General features: G+C 56.1%; 1 protein-coding gene across 3 annotated transcripts in view; it reads left to right on the plus strand.

Moving 5' to 3' along the window:
* Positions 1 to 733: 733 nt before the first annotated feature.
* NLGN3 (neuroligin 3) overlaps positions 734 to 21,762 on the plus strand; it is a 39,184-nt gene continuing 18,155 nt past the window's right edge. For 2 of the 3 annotated variants that reach the window (XM_051630018.1, XM_051630019.1), the window contains exons 1-2: positions 734 to 821; positions 19,142 to 19,880. In XM_051630018.1, the coding sequence (XP_051485978.1) occupies positions 19,403 to 19,880 (478 nt within the window). In that variant the 5' untranslated portion in view covers positions 734 to 821; positions 19,142 to 19,402. Of the gene's footprint in view, positions 822 to 19,141; positions 19,881 to 20,984; positions 21,045 to 21,762 lie in introns of all 3 variants that reach the window. The other variant, XM_051630017.1, reaches the window with a different exon arrangement.

Raw genomic sequence — 21,762 nt, forward strand, 5'->3', positions numbered from 1 at the left:
GGAATGGCAGAGCTGCTGTGTCTTGCTCCACGGTGCTGCTGGGGCCTGTGGGGCCGCGGGGGCAGAGCCCACAACCCGGTGCACGGCGGGGGGTGGGCGGGCGGCGGGGCTGCAGTTGCCCCAGCGCTGAGGCTGCGATGGGAAATCCCATGGTGCTGTCTCCCTGGTGAATCCTCCCTGATGAATCCTCCCTGGACCAGCTGAGCAGTTCCGAGCAGCAGGGCAGGCAGGCTCCCCTGACCGTGGGGAAAGATGCCGGGGCCGGAGGGCGTGGGGTCCGGGGCAATGCGGGGGCAGAGGAAGGCACCCATGCAGAGTGGGTGGGCCAGGTGCAGTGGGGCAGGATTCTGGATGCCCGGGATGGTGAAAGACGCCCAGGGCAGTGCAGGAAAGCCCGGGATGGTGCGGGATGCCCAGGGTACAAGACGATTCCCGGCGCCGCGGGGGATACCGAGCGTGCAGGTGCGGTCAGTGGCGGTACCCGGCGAGCGCGGTACCGGACCGCGCGCTGCCCGGCGGGCGCGACACTCGCTCGGTGCGGGACCCAGGGCGGTGGAGCTGCCGGGACACGCGGTACCCAGCGCGGCCGGCACCGTGGCAGGGCCGTGGGATACCAAATCAGCGCGGAACCGGTACCGGGCGGGGGTGCAACCGCCGGCGGCAGCGAAAGGGTGCTGCAGTGCGGCCCCTCCCCCGCCCGCCCCCGCCGTGAACGCGCCGCGCGCTCCCGGTGCGGGGTCGGGCCGGACTGAGCGGAGCGCGGGGCGCGGAGCAGCCGCTGCCGCCACCGGCATGGCCCAGCCGCGCCGCCGCCCCCCACGGTGAGTGCGCCCCGGCCCGCCCGGCCCGGCCCGGCCCGGCCCGCGATGGCTCTGGCTGGGGAGGGCGGCCGGGCGAGACCGGACCGGCCCCACGAAGCGGGGCTGGTCGCCGCGGCGATGATGGAGCTCCTGGGGCGGGAGTGGCCGCCCGCCGGGTCCAGGTCCCGGTCCCGGTCCTGGGGTAGGGGTCTGGGCCGGGCCAGGCACGGGGCGCGGCGCGGCGGGGGTTAACAGGCGGGGCCGAGCGCGGCGGCGGCGGGTAACGGCGGGGGTTAACGGGGCCGGATGAGCGGCCGCGGCGAGCCGGCGGGTTGCCATGGCAACGTGCTGAAAGGGGGATTGTGCGCCCGCCTCAGCTGCGCGGCCCCCGCCCGCAGCCCCGGCCCCCGCCCCGCATCTCCGGCCCCAGGCAGCCTGGCTGGCCCGGTTCTGCTCGGCTCAGCCCGGCCCATCGCGCCCGGCACGTAGCGGGGAGCAGGGGCTGTCCCGGCTCGGGTGCTCCTGCCCCAGGACTGGGATGCTCCCTAGGGCTGGGGGGGGTGGGAAGGGGAGCTGGGGGTGGGGTGGGTTATTTGGGGTGCAAGGGTGCGCCTGGTGCTGCCCAGCACCGGGCTGCTGGCGTGAGCATCCTCGGATCAAGGGCAGGCAGGAGATCCCCTTGGCTCGGTTTGTTTGGCATAGCACGGGGAATGACATTAGTCATTGGGCTCTTGGAGTGAAGGGGCATTCCCTGTCTCTCCTGAGCAGGGGCCTGGGGTGTGGGCAGGCTCGGTGTCCAACAGGGGCTCTGTTGTGCTGGCCGAGCTCGTCCCGAGCAGAGTGGTGGGTCAGGCACATGGTGCAGGGGTTGCTGGTGGCTCCGGCGGTGTGTGCTGTGGCTGGAGCTGGTGCTGTTTGCCTGAGCTTGGCTCTGTCGTGCTTGAAGCCACGGAGCAGGACAGGAGTGGTAGGTGATGGTCACTGGTAGGTGAGGATGAGCATCAGGGGTCTGTCTGTGTCCAGCACTGTTGGGAGAGGAGAAGGGATGAGGGGCGTGAAGCCTTTAGCCAGTCTGTCTCTTTCTGGACCACACTGTCCCACATGGTGACACCTCCTAGTGCCTCTGTTGGCAGCCCATCCCAAGGCCATGGCCCTCCCTTGGGGAGGTGGCTCCGGCATGAAGTCCCCATGATGCCGGGATTTTCTTTCCTTCCTTCCTTCCTTCCTTTGAGGGTGCCCCACCTGCTGCTGGCTGGGCACGTGTGGATGCAGCACTGACAGAGCCCACTCCCCACGAGCACCTGCTCTGGCTTTGTGTCAGCCTGGTGGGCTCTTTCTTCCCCTGAAACCTGGGCTGCTCTCTGACAGCAGGGGCATCTGCCAGCTGGGTAAGGGATGGATGTGTCTCCGGAGAGGGATCTATGGGTTGCCAAGGCAGGGGTCACTTTTAGCTCTGGGAAATGCGTGTGCCATCTTGTCTCCCTGCTAACACCAGTGCCAACCCCGGGCGCGGGGCTGGGCGCTCTGAGGTCCCTGGTGGAGCAGACCTCCTCCTGCTCTGCACGCTGCAGGTGGCCACCACCAGAGCTGGTGTCTGCAAAACGGTTAAAGGCTGACATTTAGAGGTCACACTTTTAGCATTGTGCATGTGTTTGCTTCATTTGCATTTGCAGTTAGCCCAGCTCGAGGCTTTGCCGCTCGCATGTGCAGTTGCCATGGTTACGTGTGCAGTCAGGATGTGGAGTTTGATTGGACACCTGCAAGCACTCGGCTCGCAACCTCTGGAGCACCAGGGCAGGAGTGAAAGCCACCAACATGCAGGGCAGCCTGTGGACCTCAACGAGTGGGCGCTGCACAGCCATGTGCTGAGGAAATGGAGTTGCAGTGCCCATCTTGGAAGGGTCTGCGTGCTCCTGCCTTTCACAGCCTCCAACTGCCTATATTCAACATGCACTGTGCATCTGGGGCAGAGCTGTTGGAGAGAAAGGTTGAGCCCATGCCAAGGGAGTTGCCATGGACCTTACGTCTGTGTCTGTCTCCTTCCCAGACCACATGTAAAGGCTTTTCTCCCAAAGGGCTAGAGTGAAGGTGCTTGAGAGCAAGGTGGTGAGGGTGGGCAGAGCCTGGGAGTTGTGAGTGGAGCTGCTGTGCAGGCTGGCAGTGCCTTGCCTGTGGGCAGGGGCTGCCAAGGCTTCAGAAGGAAGTGTGAGAATTGACTGTGCTGAGGCTCCAGCTGTGGTGGCTGCATCTCTCCTGGCTTTCTTTGGGGTCTGCTCTGGGTGCTCAGGTCCAACACAGTCCAGGTGCCTGTTGACCCAGATCACACTGAATCCACAAGCGAGAGCAAAAAGACAGTGACTGCCAAAATATTCTGGCAGGTCCACATTGGCCTTGTCTTTGTGTCAAGGGAGGAGGAGTTTTAGGACAACAGGTATATAAGAGACCTTGGAGTCATTGAGTCACTAAGCTCCATCTGTACCATTCCTGAGCAGCAGCAGTTGAGCCTAAACCTCCCCAACCGCAGTTGCTTCTCAAGCAGTTTGCTGCCATCCTCCCATATTCTGCCTGCTAGGAGCTACTCTACACAGCAGGTGGAGGGGGAAGGGAAGCCCTTTTGGCCATCCAGGAGCAACTGTGGCCTTGCACAGACCGTTGTGGGGTGTCCATGGTGCACCAGTGGCAGCTGGAGGGACCCAGTAACAGGAGGAGGGTGAACAGATGATGTGAAGTGGTGGGGATGAGGACATGAAGTGTGTGTCTGGGTATATCTATGGAGGAGCCATGGAGGAACCCCTGAAATCTCACAGAGGATATCTACCATCTTGGGGCTGTGCACCAAGTGCAGAGGGATGGGGCAGGGACAGCTTGGCTCTGTCCTTAGGGCTTTCAGTGCCACTGCAACGGGACAATTATTTGCTCCTCATGGAATCCCAGACAGATCCTTGATGGTCTGTTATCAGCTCTTGCTGACAGAGTGTTTTGGAAGATGCTTCTTTCAGGGTCTGGCATTTGTACCTGCATCCACAGCCACAGCCAAGGGTGTTCACAGGTCTTGGGTTGGCATGGAGGGGAGGTGGTCACAGCTGGCAGGGGCACAGCAGCAGAAGGAGACAGGGTGGATCCTGGTCCTGGGGTGCTTGAGGAGAGCTGAGTTAGAGGGCTGTGGCAGAGCGGAGTGGTGCTGCATGGTGGACTAAATGGTCTGGTGGTCTCCAAATGTGATGCTTGCTGGGGCTGGGGGCAGGGAGCAGGCTGTGACCAGCCCTGTGTGCTGCTGGCCTCAGCAGGATTCTGCATCGGGTGTGAGGGGAATGAATAAAAGGTCCTGCAATTGCCAGAGCTGGCAGTTTGAACCCACATCATTCAGACTCTGGAGTGAGTCTGACTGAGGGGAAAAGGGGCTGAAGCAGGAGTAGTGGAAAGACACAAGGTCTTCTGGCTGCAGCTGCCAGGTCCTGTCTCGTGCATGTAGCTCCTGAAAGTTTTCCCTGGTTAGGAGGATACGTGCTGTTTGTTTGGAGGCTTGTCTGAGCTCAGCAGTGATGTGATATTGCAATCCATGATGAAACCTGCGTTCCTGCTTAGTCTTACAGTTGTGTGGGGAAACTCAGCCCTTGCAATATACTCCTTTTCCCACATTGTCTGTCTGGCAGTGGGGCAGGCACATGGCACAGGGAAGGAGGGTTGTCTGTGTGCAAGACTTTGTGCTGGGAAACACTGTTTGGGCTGAGACTGCCTTGGCAAGGAGCTTGGGAGATTGTTGGTAAAGAAGCCTTGTTCCTGACACTGCAAAATGCAGAACAGTGGAGTAACATCTGTTATTTTCAAACTACATCTCAGCGTGAGTGTATCCTGCAAGGTGCCTGGCAAGCAGATCTGAAGCTTTGCTTGGTGGCCAGGTGCTCTGGCCATGCCAGCAGAGCAGGTGGCAAAATTTGAGTAAGGTTGCAGAGAGCATGTTACAGGGCTTGTACTGTGCACCAGCCTTGTTTGGGTCTGGGCCTTGGCTGCTGGGGCTCTCAGAGGGTGAGGGTGGCTCACAGAGGCTGATCAGGAAGGCTTTTGACATGGGCTTGATGGGGTATTGCTGAGAATGCCCTTTGGCATTGTGATCAGGGGCTGCAGGGGCCTTGCCTCCATCAGGCATTCATCAGCTGCAACTCTAAAGGGTGGAAGAAGCAGCCCGAGTCTGCAGTGTGGCCAAAGTGTCTTCATGTGGCCACATCCATCTCCTGGTGCTGGCACCCAGCACTAAAGGAGTTGTGGAGGTGAGTCTGTGAGTCTGGCTGTCTACAAGTCTTTCCAGTACCTTTTCTTGACTCCAGGCACCACTGAGGAGCTTCAGGACTCGTGGGGCAGTGATGCAGGAGAAGAGGACAGGGGTTGCTCTGTGTCTCTGTCTCTAAAGGTGCCCAGGGGAGCTCAGGAGAGATTTGTGGGTGTTGAGATCATTGTGGAGTCAAATGCCTCAAAGTTGCAGCAGGAATGGTCAGAGGTCTGATAGCCTCTGTGCAAAAAATGGTTAAATAAGGCAGGGTCCTTCAGATTGGAAAAGAAACAGCAGAAGATGGATAAGATATGTCTACAGGAGGCCAGGAGAGAAAAGTTAAAGGTTAACTGTTCACTGTTTCTTTCCATTCAAGCACAAGGTCACATGAAATGAAGCTAGCAGGAGGTGCCAAACAGGAGGAGGGGCACTGCTCCTCTCAGATGTGCTATCAAACCGCAGAAGTCCTTAGAACAAGGTGCTGTGAACAGTGAAACCTGACATTGGTTCCAGGAGAAACAGAATGAATTCCAGACTTGTCAGTCTGAGGTTCCCCCAGAACCAATAAATACACCAAGATCCACCTCTGACTTGGGCAGCTGCTGAGCTGCAAACTGCTCATGTTTCTGACTACTGGCAAGGAAGTGTATGGAGCCAGGTGGACCCTTGGTCTGAGCTGTCAGGTTCATAACGTTGTGCCTACCAGAGAGGGTGGAGCCAGGAGGGAGAACTGGGCTTTGGTAAAGAAGGATGGGTTTGTCCCCGTCCAGCTCTGTGTTACTTCACTTGGCACAGGGTGACAGATGCCTGCTCAGTCCTGCTTCCTCTCTGAGAGTGAAGGGTGCTCTCCCCACATAATGGAGGTGCAGCAGGTAAGGGACATGGAGCACTGAATCTCTGCCTTGGCATCGCAGGATCCCTTGCTGCAGAGTTTTGTCCGCTGAGCAGTTGCCAGTTGGGTTGGTTTGAAGCTGGATGCCAGCATCCCTTCCCTCCTGTGTTCCCTGGTAGTTCTGCTTCCTCTGGTTCCCTGGGCACAGGGCACCCACATGACACGCTGGTAGCAGATCTGGAATCTCATCCCAATGTTATCGCAGTTCCCTGGAACTTGCTGCATGTGGTGGGCACTGGGGAATCACTGAGGATCTGATCTTCATCTTCCCCTCCTCCAGTGCCCTGGCTCTGCCTGTTCTTGCACACATCAGGAAATAACAGACTGTTTTGTTCCTGGTTTTACTCCCAGATGAGAAAATACTCATGTCCTGCTACCAGTGAGGGTCCAGTTCAGCCTTGCCTCGGTGTACATGGGGTGTGAGAAGGCTGTTCCCCAGCAACCTGAGAAGTCCAGAGGCATGCAAGGACATCAGGAAGATGAGATGCTCAATTTGGGAGAGGTTTCCTTCTTGTGGGAGAAGTAGAGTTGAAGAGGAGGATGCAGGGATGAGATGGGGATCTTGTGGTCCCCAGTGGGCTTTGGGTTGGGGGCAGCCAAGCCAGGTTGAAGCTCATGGTTTCACATCCTCATGACATCCAGGAGAACCCCCTCCGTGAGGGATGAGGGAAGTATCCAGCCAGCACAAGGGTGTCCTGCCAGCCACAAAACTGCAATCTGCCCTTGGCCAGCAGCCATAGGGATCTCATTGCCATTTTGGTCTCTGTTGCTGCTGGGCTCTGTTGATAAGGATCTTGCAGACTGGGTCAGGGAGCTGCTGTACTTTGATACTCACATCCTGAAGAGGAGCCAAGTGGTTACCTGCTCTTTGTAACAAAAACCTGCTCCCATGTCCACCAGGAGTGATGCTTCCTGCTGGGCAGAGCTGTGCTTGGGGACCTGTGAGAAGCAGCAGGGAGCATGGGAGCCTTCTTGGCACTGGAGGTTGCCTTTCCTTGGCATTGCTGGTCCTTGCAGCATGCCTGTGTGTCCTGCTTCATCTTGTTCTGCTCCCTCTGGAGAGACAGGGCATCCCCAGGCTGCCTGATTTGCTCTGGACCAGCTTATTTCTTAACACCAGGCAGGCTTTACAGTAAAACATGAGAGGGTTTTGGTTTGTTGGTTGTGTTTGGGTTTGTTTTTTTTTCCAGAGGTTTTAGGCTTTCAGCTTTTCTTTTTTCTTTTTTTTTTTTTTTTTTTTTTTGTGCTTAAAGATGGAAAAATGGGAGAAGATAGGTACAAGGTAAAATATAAAATACATTTTGGATTATATTTGAACAGGCTTCCTTCCTAGCTGCTGGTTTTGCCTGGCCTCCAGTCCCTAGCAAGCCCTGGTGTCACAACCAGGAGTCAGATGTTGCAGAGCTGCCCTGGCTGCAGGCTGAGCCCCCGGCCCGGGGGGTTTCCCTGCTCATCTTAGTCACACCAGCTTTGGTTTTGGTTTGGGAACACAAGCAGCTGATGGCTCTTGCTGAGGGCAGGCTTCCCTGCTTGAGGAAGCTGTTTGTCTTAATTGAGTAGAGGCTCTTGTGGGCTTGGGCTGGACCTTCTGACTGCTTGATGTCCTTCCAAGGTGGCTGGCAGCGCATCTGTCTGGGCTGCCAGCTAGATGTGTGACCTGTGGCAGTGGTGATCTCTGGACATGACACCCATATGAACTCTTTAGGTTGTTCACTGGAGCATGTAACAAATCTGCATTTCCAGAGTTCCTGGGAAAGCCTTCAGGGTTTCTGGGGAAACCGTTTACTCTGGGATGGGGTTTTATCTCATTCAGCTGTGGATGGGTGTTCTTGGATGCCGTGCTGTGCCAGCAGCTTGCATGTGTAGACGTTGTGTCAGACAGGCACCCTGAGGGTCTTCTCGCCCTCCTGCTGCCCCAAATCTGGAGGGCGCAGCCAGCAGCCCCACCGGGAGCTGCCCGTGAGGAGTCACCGCCTTTTCCCAGGATCTCCTCCCATCCAGCGGGTGCCCGCACGGGGTGGGGCAAGGGGGGAAAGACAGCTGTGGAGGGGGAGGGTGGCTTCTCCAGCACCTGTGCCTTGCTCTGGAGCACGCAAGTGTGAAATTCAATTTGCAGATAAGCCCGAGCTGGCGAGGAGCGGGGGAGCAGGGGCCCCGCGGAGCCGGGCGGTGTCTGCGCGTCCTGCCCGCCCCGGCGGGGCTGACGTCAGGGCGGAGCGGAGGCTGCTGCAGGACATGGCTGCGTGACGCTGTGTCATGTTGGCTCCGGGTCTGCAGCCCCCGGTGCCGGCAGGAGCCCTGCCCGGAGCTGCAGCCCCGGGGCTGCTCTGCCCTGCCCGGTGGAGGTGGGGGACGCGGCGCAGCTGGAGGGGACGGGGACCCGGAGCTCTCTGCCACCAGCAGCTTGCAAGCTGGGTGGTGGGGACAAGTGATGTGGGCAGAGGAGTCCATGGTGCTTTCCAGCAGCAGTGGCCTCTTCCCACCTCCACATTTGGATCTTCCCTTCGTGATGTTTGCAGTGGGTCCCACTTGCTGGCAGGAGCAGAGGGAAGGGGTGTTACAGCTTTGGCAAATGCAGCTTGCACTGGTCTGTGCTCTGCTCTCCGTGTGTTTCTACCAGTGGTCACAGTTCCCCTTCTCCTGTTGCAGTCCAGAGCTTTTGGAGTCTCCCACCTCTGAGTGCTCTGTAGAGACCAGCTCTCTGTTGCAGATGAAGAGACCAGTGCTGTGAGGAGGGGAGCATGGTCACCCAGGCCAGCTGTGGCACAGCTGGGACTGAGCAGTGCCCTGGTCCTCAGTGGTGGCTGCCACTGGGGCTGGCTGTGTCCCCAGGCAAGCTGCAGTGTCATGGAGTGGTGGGTCACTGCTAATGCCCTCAGATCTGAAGGGGCACCAACATGGTGATTCCAGGATGATGAGTGTGTCTGGCTGGTCCTTGCTGGCCAGAGAAAGTGCTGCTTCCCTGACACGGGCTTGCCTCTTGCAATATGGTCAGAAAATCATGTCTGGAGTCTGGTCGGGGGCACTGGCACTAATGCACAACTCAGCAGCTTGTGTCAGGTGGGACGTGGTGGGTACTTGCCTCTCTGAGTGCAGTGATGGGTTGGGGTTCAGCTGGGGCATCTCTCTGGGGTGGCACTGCCCCCGTCCACATCTGGGTGTGTGGATCTGTGCAAGGCCTGTCTGGTGTTTCACCTGGAAGTGGGGACTGTTACAACAGGTTGGAGGTAGTGTGGATGGTGGAGATGATGTCTGCTCAGACATCACTTGGGACAGCTTTCTTGAGCTTTGCCACCAAGGAGGCTGCAGTGAGGAAATGATTTGGTGCTGGACTGCAATGCTTGGGCTGTCTAGCATTTTGGGGGAGCATGTGTGGCCCTGCTGCCTGCACTGTGGCCCTGGAGGAGTGGCTCTGTTGGGATAGCCCATACCCTGCCTTGCACAGGGATTTGCTGTCTCCATAGAGCCACCCTGCCCCTCAAAGCTTTGCTCAGATGAAGAAGAGTGGTGGACAGTGATGCCAGGCAGAAATAGGTGGTTGGGGCAGGTGAAGGAAGCAATCCTTTCTCAGTCCTGCTGCCAAAACTGGAGATTCTTACAGCAACAGCTTGGATTACAACCTGTGATTAAGTGATTTTGGTTTCCTACTTTGAATCAGTAAAAATGAATTATTGACAATTTATTTTGAGTAGAGCTGTTCCCATTCAAAACACTCTCGTGTCTTGTTGCCCACCCTCTCTAGTGGCATTTGCAGGAAGTCTTTGTATTTTAAGCTGCAGTCAGTTCCTCTCTCCAGCCCACCTCCCTACATTTATAGAGCCTCCTCCAGGCCACACTAGTCCATGCAAAGCTTTGGCTGTGCACACACTCAGCCTGCCTGCAGCCACCAGTGCTTTCTTGTCTTTAGTTGGAGTGTGTGCCTAGAAAGAAGCTTGAGGGACTGGAATATGGGAGAGCTTTGTGGAAGGACATTCCATCAGCAGCTGTTTTTCATATTTGCTGCTTAGTTTGAGATGTTTCAGGAATGGGGGTGTCATTGCATTGGGACAGCCTCTTTTTGGGTCACTGAAGTCACCTTTCTTTATTAAATTTCAAGCCTGCTTTTGTAGCTAATGTAAGAACTATGAATGTATTTGGACTTGGAGTTTCAGAAGTTTGTTGCTTTGTAAAGAGCCTTGTGCTTGTGTAATTGCTCCCTAACATGATTCAGTTACAATGATCCATCTTAACTTAAAAAAAAAACAAAGGGCCCCTGCTAGCCACAGTAATTTCTGAGGTTTTTTTTTGGGAGAGGACATAGGAGCCATTTCTCTGGCAGATGTGAGGGGGATGGTGATGAGCAGCTGGGCTAATGTCAATGCACCATTTGCTGAAGCTGGAGAAGGAAGTGAGGGGAGAGCTGCTGGTGCAGACAGCTCTCTCTTCCCTGGGTGAGATTTGCACTTCAGTCACTAGCTGCATAGTGTTAATCTCAGATTTGTGAGGGAGTTTATGTTGCCATAAAGTTAGGTGCCTGGTCCTCATTTGTGATGTGTCGGAGAGTGAGCAAAGGTGTCTTGGCGTGAACTTTGTCCTGGTTCCAAGGGCATGCTGAAAGTAGATTGTCTGTCAGTTCACTCCTGAATAGATGTCTGGAAATTCCAGGGTTCTGTTGATGCATTTTTGCATTGTCAGTCACCTGCCTGCACAAAGTGAGCACTGGAATAATTCTCCCTTCTATTTACAAAGCACAATTTCCAATAGGGCAGGGTAGGGTAGGGTGGAATAGAATGGAACAGACTGGAATGGAATTCAGTAGAATAATTTCAGCTGGAAAGGACCTACAAGGATCATCTAGTCCAACTGCCTGACCAATTCAGGGCTAACCAAAAGTTAAAGCATGTTATTAAGGGCATTGTCCCAATGCCTCTTAAACACTGACAGACATGGGACATCACCCACCTCTTTAGGAAAGCTGTTCCAGCATCTGACCACCCTCTTGGCACATAAATCCTTCCTAATTCCCAGTCTAAACCTTTCCTGATGCAGGTTTGAACCATTCCCACAAGTTATATCACCAGATACTGTGGAGAAGAGATTTGCACCTCCTTCTCCACTTCCCCTCCTCAGGAAGCTGTAGAGAGCAATGAGGTCACCCCTCACCTAGTCCAGGGGATGCAGAGTTTGCTTGGCAGATATCCTTGCATCTCCTGCCTTTCCTTCAGCTGCCACACAACCAGCCCACTGGAGCTCGAGAAAGAGCAAGTGCTTTTCCTGCAAGTCCTCCCTGCCTTTTGGACAGTCTGGGCTGCAGGGCTGTGCTGAGGGATCTGCTCGGAGGAGAAGAACCTCTCCAAGCTGGTGAAGGGTCTAGAGAACAAGTCCTGTGAGAGGCTGAGGGAACTGGGATTGTTTAGTTTGGAGAAGGGGAGACCTCATTGCTCCCTAGAACTACCTGAGAGGAGGTTGTAGGGAGGTTGGTGTTGATCTCCCAAGTGAATAACGACAGGACCAGAGGAAGTGGCCTGAAGTTGGGCCAGGGGAGGTTTAGATTGAATATTAGGAAGCATTTCTCTACCTAAAGAGCGGCTGGAACAGCTGCCCAGGGAGGTGGTGGAGTCACCATCCCTGGAGGTGTTCAAGAGACGTGTGGATGTGGCACTTCAGGACAGGCTCGGGTGGGCATGGGGGGGTTGGGAGTTGGTGTTGTGGGGTGCGGTTGTGGTTTTGTGTTGTTGTTTTTTGCTCTTCCCTGGGGATACGGTTGATCTCGGAGGTCTTCTCCAAGCGGGAGGTTCCCGGGTTCCCCCGCAGCGGGCGGTGCTGAAGGGACAGCTCCCGCACGGCCGCGCGCACGGCGGCGGGGGCGCGCCTGGCCCCCGGGCGGAGCAGGCAGCGCCCAGCGTGCTGGGGGAGCTGGGGGGGGCAGGGGGGAGCTGGGGGGCACTGAGCAGCCCGCACCCCCTCGCACGAGCTTCAGGGAACAGCAGAAGGCAGCGCAGCATCCAGCTGTTGCCGCGGGTGCGTCCCCGTGGCTCCTGGAGTCCCGGAGATCTTCCCAGCTCTCTTCCAGTGCTGCCAGTCGTTCTGGCTGGGGAGCAAGTGTGCCATGCCAAGGCCAGGGCACTGTGTTTGCTCGTTAGACAGCGGTTCTCATTAACCTCTGCCCCTGCAGGGAAACACTTGTAAATTGAAACTGAGCAAGCAGCAAGGTGAGGGAAAGAGAAGCTGCCACCATTTCTTCATGCTGGGGCCAGGGAAGCTGTGATGTGAGATAATCCAGATTATTTCCATCCGAAACGTGGCATTCAGCTGCCCACTTCCAGCAGCTGTCGCTGAGCCCCGTGGAAACCCAGCAGCCCATCAAGAGGCTGCTGGCACTGCCCTCTTCACAGCCAGGGGTCCCAGCAGAGCCCCTGGCTCACACAGCAGCTGTGCCACGTGGCCTGGCCTCAGCTTCCCACCAGACTCCTGGGAAGCAGTGAGTGGGAACGTCTGTTGAAATCTAGACCAGCTCAAGGTGAGCATGTAGCCTGTTCCAGAAGAACCCAGGCTTTCCAGCACAATTGTCCTTGTGTCCTCTATGGATGCCACCCTCTGCTTGCATTGGCAGCATTGGGTGCTGACCCCAACACTCTCCCTGCTGCAGAGCTCACTGGCTGCCCTTCAGCAGCATTGCTGGGCTCAGCTCAGTGACACTGAGAAACCTCCTGCATTTTTAGAGCTTTTGATGCTAACCAGGAGTTGGAAGTGAGCCAGGCCCTCTCACCTGCTGAGTAGTGTGCCTTCTGGAGCAGGGAATGGAACAGGGTGCTGACATTCAACACTAAAAATGCCTGAAAAAGCTGAAGTGTGGGCAAGAGAAAGGTCTGTTTTGCCCTTGGTGTCCCTCAAAAGGCAGGCTTGGCTCCTTCATGAGAAACTTGTTAAAGGCCGTGGAGCAAATGGGGACAGGCCATATTGCAGCAGAAGGCCACTGGCACCACAGCAGAAGTGGCACTTGAAATTGTCTGTTTCTAGGGATTCTGTTCTGAATGGGAGCTCTCGAGGCTCTTGGCACGTGTGTGGGAGTTGTCAAAGAGCTTCTGTCCCACATATGTTCTTGCAGCATTGAGGAACTTAACTGACACGCAGTCTGTCATGCTCTACTCAGGCCAAAGGATGTGCAGTGGAGTCTCTCCTAGGCTTCTAATGTTCATTTTACTTTAAATACTGGTGGTGCTGTAGGTAGAAGTTAGGAAAGGCAAATCACAGGGATATGTCTTGCACTTGAAGCAAACAAGGGTGAGGTTTATGACTGTTTTTCCTTCTGGCCCAACAGAGTGACTGTGGGGCCTAGATATTGCAGGTGCTGCAGATGTGCCTCTAGGAGGAGAGTGAGATAAAGGGGCACCAGACTCTGGGGAAGACCTCTGCAGAGTGGAGAAGAGATGTGATGGGCTCCACAGTGCTGGGAAGCTTCCTAAGTGTTCTGTTCTGTGAGAGCATCCTAAATGCTGAGGGCTTTGTGGCCAAGGTGGATGTAGTTTACGCAGACGGTGACAAATGCAGAACAAATGAGAGCAGGATCAGAGCTGTCAGGGTCATGAGAAGCATAGGAAACTAGGCTGGAGAGGTTGCTGAGGGGGTCACTTAGTCCATCCATCTGCCATGTAGCACCCTCTGCAGATATGCAAGGTGTGCTTTAACTTTTCTTGGTGTACACTTGCTTCCCCATCCTTAACATGGGTGTATCTCCTACCTAGCAGAGTTCAGTGTCAGACTGTTCTGACCCTTTTTTGCAGTGGCCTTTAAATGTTACAGAACTGTGTCCTCTGATTTGTCTTGTCTAGACTAGAGCCACTCTATTAGAATTTTGTCCAAGGCTCTTTGGTGGTCTTGCTGGTCTCCTGAGGCCTCCCTCAGTCGGTCCAAGTCTTTTGGGGAATGAACCAGTTCTCTGGAGAAGAACAGTGTAATTACTTGATGTGCCTTTATGAGCTGAAAGGAGAGCAGAGTAATTACTTCATGTGTCTTTATAAGCTGACCTTTCACAAATCCTACTGTATCTGCCTGCCTTTGTGACAATGACATGCTGGCTCACGTTCAGTTTGTACTTCCCTGTAGCCCTCCTGACCTGTCTGGCAGAAACGCTGCTGTCGTTTCCTCTGTGGTTTGTCTGTGCAGTTTTTTACCTCCCAATGACTTACAGGCCTGCCCATCATCTCTCAGCTCTTTCTTCAGTCTGTTGGGAGCATGTCAAATTCCTGTCCTGGCCTCCAAAGTGCTGGGTTTCATGTGCAGATTTTAAAACACAACTCTGTTCTGTCATTTAGGTCATTCACAGAAAAGCAAAGCAGTAGAAACGGTAGGGTAGACCTTTCTGAAACCCTGCTTGTCCCCTTCCAATGTGTGAGCCACTGGTAACCATCTGTTACTGTGCACCAGCTCTCTGATGGACCTGAAGTCCAGGAATTGCTTCCACAATGCTGTCAGACTGGGAAACATCTGCCTGTGGCATGGATGGTAACCTGAGATGGGTCAGAAGGATCCACTGAGCACAATCCATAGCACATAACCCCCAAATCTGCTCTGTAGTGTTGGCCTCAAGCATTGAACCAGGCCAGAAGCATCAGAGGGTGTGAGCTGAGACCTGCTGGCAGAGGGAAGCTCTGCAGGAGCTGCAGGGACACAGACACAAGCACAAGCACATCAGTCCAGTTGCGCTGCAGCTTCTTGCTTCCCAGAGTTTCCTACGGGAATCCTGCAGTGTTGCAGGCCAAGTGGGATGGGACCAGGGGTTCCTGAGAGTCAGGGTTGCTGCCCAACAGAGGAGAGCACATGGCAGGGCAGGGAGTGTATGTGGCAGGTGCTGCTGCCTGAGAGCTGAGCATCAGCTCGAGGGCCCAGAGCACAGGCTGGTGGAAGGGTTTGGAGCTCATTCCCTTTAGGGAAGAGGAGGCAGAGGTTTCTCCTGCTGATTGCCAGGTGCATGTCTGTGCTGGGGAGTGGGCTGGCTGACCCCAGCTACCTCCCACTGTGATACAACAGGGTCAGATGGTGAACAGAGCTGCACGAGGCAGAGTGGCCAGAGAGTGCAACAGGACATCCTGTCTACTTGCTGTTGGGAGGAGATCATCCATCTCTGCCAGCTGGGTGGTTTGAGGTCCCAGTCTGTCCTGGCTTTAGACCACACAGGACATAGAACCACAGCATCAACATGATGAGCTTGGGGTTGGATCAGCCCGAGTGCTCAGGGGCAGGAGGCTGGACCCTGATGAAGGGTCTGCAATGAGGGAAGGCTGCCTGGCCACGTCTCCTCGGCTGCCTGCCAGGGAAGGTGTGGATCCAGCAGCTCCTCTGGCTGGTGTTGAGACGCCTGACTGTCTATCTGCGAGGGAGGCTTCTAGAGGATCCTGCCTGCCCAGGTTTCCATGGAGAGCATCTCCTCGTTGGAGAGGGAGCTGTCTGGCAGACAGTACGGCCATGGAAATACTGATAGAGCATTTGTTTTCCAAAGCACATGAATAACATCCACAAGAGCTAGCAGCCTCGCTTCTTCCGCTCGCCCCACCAGAGGTCTGGCAGAGTGACCTGGGATGCCTGCAGTGCCTTTATCCTCCCAGCTCCTCACTGCATGCTTGTCTGAGCGTCCCCAGTTCAGCTCTATCTGCTCAGCCCGGCCTGGTTTCCCTTCCAACTGGCAGGCATGTCTCCTCCTGGCACAGGGCTGCAGGGAGGCAGCAGCCATCTTCGCTGGGGAATGCGTTTGGAACGGGAGCGCTGGAGGCGGCGAGACTGGGAAATGTAGCTCCCACCTCCTGTGGGCTGCAAAGGGAATCACTTCCCTGAACGACGTGTCCTTTCTCAGAGCTCTGGGTTATTTGACGTGCTTTTGAAGGGCCGAGGGGAAGCTGAAGAGCTGTTGAGGCAGCAATGCAGAGCACATGCAGCAGCCCCTGGTGGAGGGGGCTGAGCTCGGCTTTCCATGGCAGTCTGTCAATATTAAATTAAGGCTAAATTCCCATCCTAAATGTTATGTTAATGTGAAGCTACAGCAGAAAGCAGAGAGCACAGAACAGCAATATGAAGGCACAAGATCTGTTACAAGGGTATTGTAACCATCCCGAATGAGCCGTTTGAAACCCAGGGAATTTCAAATTTAGGGTTTGCATCATTTTTTTGGGGGTTGCTATTGAAATTGTTCCAATCATAAGAGGGCTTAGTAGCATGTTGCTGAGATTATTTGGGTGCCTTCATTCTGTGCTGCAAGGACATGAAAAAAAGTCTTTGGAAAATGATAGAACCAAATGTGGAATTACAAATGTGAAAATACTGTGATCTGAATATGAGTGTTAAGGTGTGGTGGCTCTCCAAGGTAACATTAGGACTGCTGGGTCTTGACTCCGCATCTCCATCTCTGGACTGACTTGGCTGTCACTAACATACCTCTGTGCCTGATATCATTTTGTTTAAGTTAAGGATGTGTACTTGGAACTTCATTTCTGTCTTAGCCTTATGTTTTTGTCTTCAGATTTCCATGTTTTTTAAAAGCTATTAAAAGGGTTCCTCATTGTGCCAGGACAGTGTTTAGGCTACTACTCCAAGAACACAAAGTGGGTGGTGAATTCAGCCCTAATCTTGCAATGACTGGCATGTGCAGTTCACCAGCCAGGCAGCTGTGGGCTGCAGAGCAGCTCTGCCTGGTGCCATGAAATTGCTTAGCTGGAGGAGTTGGTGGAGCAGCAATGCCCATGGCAGCATGTTCCTGCAGCCCCAAGGATGCTCTCGAGGTGGGAAACCAGCTGGTAAGCCACCACTGGCAGGGCTGTGGTGTTCCAGCAGAGGGAAAACGATGATGGGTGTGTTTAAATGGCTCTGTGGGGAGTTCTAGGCACTATCATACAGACTGGAAGCTGCCTGTGGCTTCCAGTTACACAAACCAGATATGACAGTCTTTAATAATTTGGCTTTATCCTAACCTGTGGTACCCAAAGAGTTGCACTGAGCAGTTTGCCTCCCAGCAGAAGAGTGGGTGTGAAGAGCTCTTGTGATGCCACTTGGAAATGCAGCTTTGGGGGGTTCTGGGCTGCCACTGCACCCCTGGGATGTCACTGCTAGGCAAAGGTCAGTTCTCTGCTGAAGGAGGAGCGTTGCTGCAAGGAATATTAGATGAACACTGGTTTTCTTCCAGAGCTGGGGGCAGAGCAGGGCAGCCAAGGCACTGTGCTGCAGAGGCAGCTCCAGCAGTGGTGGGCAGAGCAGAGCTTAGGGTCTCTGGGTGCCTCAGCTGTATTACTGTCCCTCAATGCACTTTTTGCTTCTTCAGCTTTGGCAGCTGTTTAGGGAGTAATCCAGCAGTGTTGTGTTCCTGCTGGGTGTGTTGCTGTCACTGCCTGGTGGGGCAGGAGGAGATGAAGGTGATGGGGGTCAGGGGTAGAGCACGATCAACACTGGTCATGATAGCTCAGCCCTCAGGTTGTCCCTGTGCCGTGGATGGGGCAGTAGGTGTGACTGCTCCTACCCAGTATTTGTACTGTCTACTCGTGTGGTATCACCTGCAGTCCCTCTGTGAGCACTGGCAAGGTGCCTGCATGTCCAGCCCTGCAAGGCCTCACTGCTTGAGCAGGCTGGATGCAGTAACTTGATTTTCTGGGCAGAGTGTTTCTTATTAGGCCTGTCATACCCTGATTTCTGAGGCTGCTGTGTTCCCTGGGCATATCAGGAGGGCAGGCACAGCACAGGCCCATTTCCTTAATGACCAGCAGTGAATTGCCTGCACATGTGCAGTGCAGATTTGAGACGCTCTCTGTGGATTTTTTTTTTTCTTTTTTCTTTTTCTTTTTTCTTTTTCTGCTGATTTTCCTGGTTGGATGGGGTGTTTTCCATTGGTGGAGTCCCTGCCCAGCTGAGCATCCACCAGGGCCACGTTCTCCCATCTGCATACAGCCCATATTTTGTGCTCCAATAATTCCAAGGCAACTCTGTTCCCCTCTGAGCCTGGGAGAGACTTACCAGGTGGGCGTGTAAGGATGCTCTGGGACAAAATGGAGCTGCCCTGCCACCACTGTCATCTCCCCCAGGGTAAGGACGTGTGGCTGAGACAGGACCAGCATTCTCTGACCCACCATCAAGCAGTGCCCTTTAGCGAGGACGGGGCTGCAAAGCCTCCTGCCGAGGTGTGGAACCGCCCCTGGCTGAGGCTGCTCTGGCCCGGCGGGGGTGAGGGGAGCACCGGGCAAGCCCGGGAGCAGCGGTGCTGGAAGGGGAGGCGAGGGGGGCACTTGCATAAGGCCTGAATGCGGCGGGAGGTGCGGGGTGGGGAGGGCAGAGCACTCGAAATCCACGCAGCCTCCAGCAAGGGCTCCCTGGCGCAGCAGCTCTGCTGCCTGACACGCATCCGCAGGTCCCTCTGCAGCTGCTGCCCGCCCTGCCCGCAGCTCCCTCCCCTCCCCGCGGACCCGCAGCTGCCCCCCGCCCCGTCCACAGCCCGGCGTGGGGACGTGGGAACAGACCTGTCCCTCCCCGGGGCTTGCTCGGGTGGCCGTGGTGCCAGCCCAGAAGCACCCGGGCCGTTCCCCTCCAGCCTGCCCAGCACCCGGGTTGTGTCTGGGGAGAGAAAGGTGGCTGGGGAGCGTGTGGACAGGCGAGATGGGTGTCTGGGTGGGAGATGTGGGTCTCGTTTGCCGGTGTGTGAAGTGGGGGGGTGGCAACCGGGCCGGGCAGTGACGTTGGGGTGAAGCTGAGGTGAGGAGCACAGGTGGCTCTGACTCAGGCAGGAGAGGTGCCAGCAGGGTCTTGTGCAGGTGCTGTGCTGGGGAACAGCAGAACCCAACAGGTTCCTTGTCACTTCCAGGGAAGTGACACTGTCCTACTTATCTTGGCACTCATAACCTGCTGCTGATGCCCTCCTGCAGCATGGGGCAAGGGCACTGTGCCACTGCATGAGGTGGCTGCAGGGCACACCCAGGCAGAGCAGGGGCAGGGCTGAGTGCTGGGGACAAGCTGTGCAGGCATGGACAGATGCAGTCTGTGTGTCTGCACCTGCTCTACTTGTGCTGCATGCACATGCCTACTTCCAGAGCCACCTGCCTGAGTGGTGGCACAGCCAAAGAGCACCCTTGGGTGGGAGGATCCATCCAGGGATCTTGGTTCCTTCAGTGCTGCAGCTCTTTCACTCTTCCCAGAGCAAGCCTGCTGTTAATTCCCTCTATCTCTCCACAGTACCAGCAGTCCCCTCCAGGCCGGGCCGTTGGCAAACAGGCAGCAGTGGGCAGCTGGTGGGCTGTGAGGAGCACATCTCCCTGTGTCTGTGCTCCTGACTCAGCCAGCAGAAGGTGTGTCTGGGCTACGCACTCCTGACTCCCAGCTCTCTTCCTCCATCTCTTCCTGGTGGGTACATTGGATGCTTGGCGCAATGGGGATGCCCTGAGCCCTCACCCCAGGAGCTTCAGGCCTGGATGTTGGTGCTGCTCCTCCTGGACGATGTGGCTGATACTCTGGAGAAGCCCTCTTTTGTCCCCTGTTCTCCAAGTGCCTGAGCTGGTGGCCGGCTGGGACCTGCGTCTCACCCTCTGGGTGCTGAGCTTCGCCTCAGTGGTTGTGCAGATGGAGGGCCAGGTCTACTCACCAACTGTCAACACACACTATGGGAAGTTACGAGGGGTGCGTGTGCCGCTGCCCAGTGAGATCCTGGGGCCCGTGGACCAGTACCTGGGGGTGCCTTACGCTGCCCCCCCCATCGGGGAGAAGAGGTTCATGCCCCCTGAGCCACCTCCATCCTGGTCGGGCATCAGGAACGCTACCCACTTCTCACCAGTCTGCCCCCAGAACATCCACAACGCCGTTCCTGAGATCATGCTGCCCATCTGGTTTACCTCCAATTTGGATATCGTGGCCACATACATCCAGGACCCCAACGAGGACTGTCTGTACCTCAACATCTACATCCCCACGGAGGATGGTGAGTCCCTGCTGAGGTGCCCACAGGAGGGTGGGGGGGGGGCCCACTCTGCCCCTCCCCAGCAGTGGTTGGTCTCACCTGGGTGTTGTGTTTAAAGCATGTGGTTGTGGACCCTGCAGCATGCTGTCTGTCTGTGGAAAGCTTTCTCTGGCTACGCAGCTCGCCCTCTTGCTGTCAGCTGCCATCTCTGTCTCGCGTGCTCCTGCTCCTCCACACCTCTTGGTCCGTCCCTGTCCCCCCCCTCCACCTCCATGGCATCATCACGGGTTCCTCTCTTGTGTTGCTAAATCTGAATCCGACTCTCTGACTGCAGATCCACAGAGCGACAAGCTGGTTTGTGCTCCCCAGGTGCCAAGTGCCAGGTTCTGTCTTGAGTTGGTTTGAGTTTGTCCTTCCTCCCCCCCTTCCCACCCTCCCCAGGCCCATGTGCTAGTTGTGGGTGGGGGCTGCGGCTGGGAGGAACACTCTCTGCCTCTCCCTGGGGAGATGCTCCAGCAAGGAAGGGAACCATGGAGCCCTTTTCTGGGCCCTAGTACAGATGGGAGGTTGGGTGCACCAGCAGGCACATTGCTTGAGCGCTCCCCTCTCTACTGAGGGGATGGTGGCAGAGCAATGAGCCTGGGGTGCTGGGGACCCGTGGGGCATGGTTCTGTTGGGGTGAGGCTGAGTGGCACTGGGTGCCTCCTTGTCTAACCTTTTCCTTTGTAGGATCTCACCTAAACTGTAAGTAGAGGGCAGAGGAGGCAGCGCCTGCCCACGTGCCCACCCCAGCCTCACCGCAACGGGAGTCCCAGGGGATTTTCAGCAGGCTGGAAGGGACCTGAAATGGGTCTGCTGTGTGTAGTGGAGCAGCCTGGGGACTGGTGGCTTCTCCCAGGCCGGTTGTCTCCACTCCTTTGTCCCTGGGGCCGTTGGCCACAGGATGCATTGTGCCTTCCTTCCCACCCAGCACGGCTGGCCCAGAGTTTTCCTCCTACTGCGATGCTCCCTCCCCACCTCCCGCGGTCCCAGGGTGGTGGGAGGGTGGCAGCGTGGTTGTGATTGCATGCCCACTCCCGCCAGTGGAGCCTCCTGTTATTTTGTAGTCTTTTATTCATTTTACAGTAAAACGGATTTCCAAGGAATGCACCCGAAAGCCCAACAAGAAAATATGTAGGAAAGGAGGTATGTAGCAAGCCGACCGGCAGAGAGGCACAGAGAGGAAAGAGAGAGAGTGAAAGAGTGAGAGGGTGCCTGGCGGGCCCCTGGCCCGGGCCATGCTCCTCTGGCACCTCTCTGTGCCACCACCCAGCCTGCGGGCCCTTTGAGCAGCCCACCCTGCCACCCCTCAGGTGCCTCCTGGAGCCCCAGGATGCTCTGGCCACCTCTGCTCCCCAGCTGAGGAAGCCAGGACCAGAGCCAGCTGGGTGCACAGGTCTGGGGTCAGGTCAGAGGAGGATGCTCACATTGCTGCAGGCGTTTCGGGGCTTCTCCTGAGCTGAGCCCGTGCTCCTGTCTTCATCCTGCTGGGACCAGCAACTTCTCAGCCCCTGGGTATGAGGGGGAGCCTCTGCTGGTAGCATTTAAATGGACCCATCCCTTAGGGGTGCATATCCTGTTGGGGATGTACAGACCCAGCCTGGGAGACTGCAGCCATGGGCTGAGCTCTTTCCTTGTTGCATACCTGGTCATTTTGCATCCAAACCTCCTCGGTTAAATGCATAAAACCTCTCCCGGCTGTGTAAACACTGCCATGTTCTGCCCCAGCCCATCGTCTTGCCAAGACTGCTCCCCACTGCTCACACCCCCATGCCTCTGCCAGCCCTGCCAGTGAGGATCTGCTCTCCATCCCCTGGCACAGCATCCTCCCTCAGCCCCAGCCTCCCTGCGGGCAGCTGAGCAT

Source organism: Apus apus, chromosome 12 (genome assembly GCF_020740795.1).
Source record: "Apus apus isolate bApuApu2 chromosome 12, bApuApu2.pri.cur, whole genome shotgun sequence".
Classification (NCBI taxonomy): Eukaryota; Metazoa; Chordata; class Aves; order Apodiformes; family Apodidae; genus Apus; species Apus apus.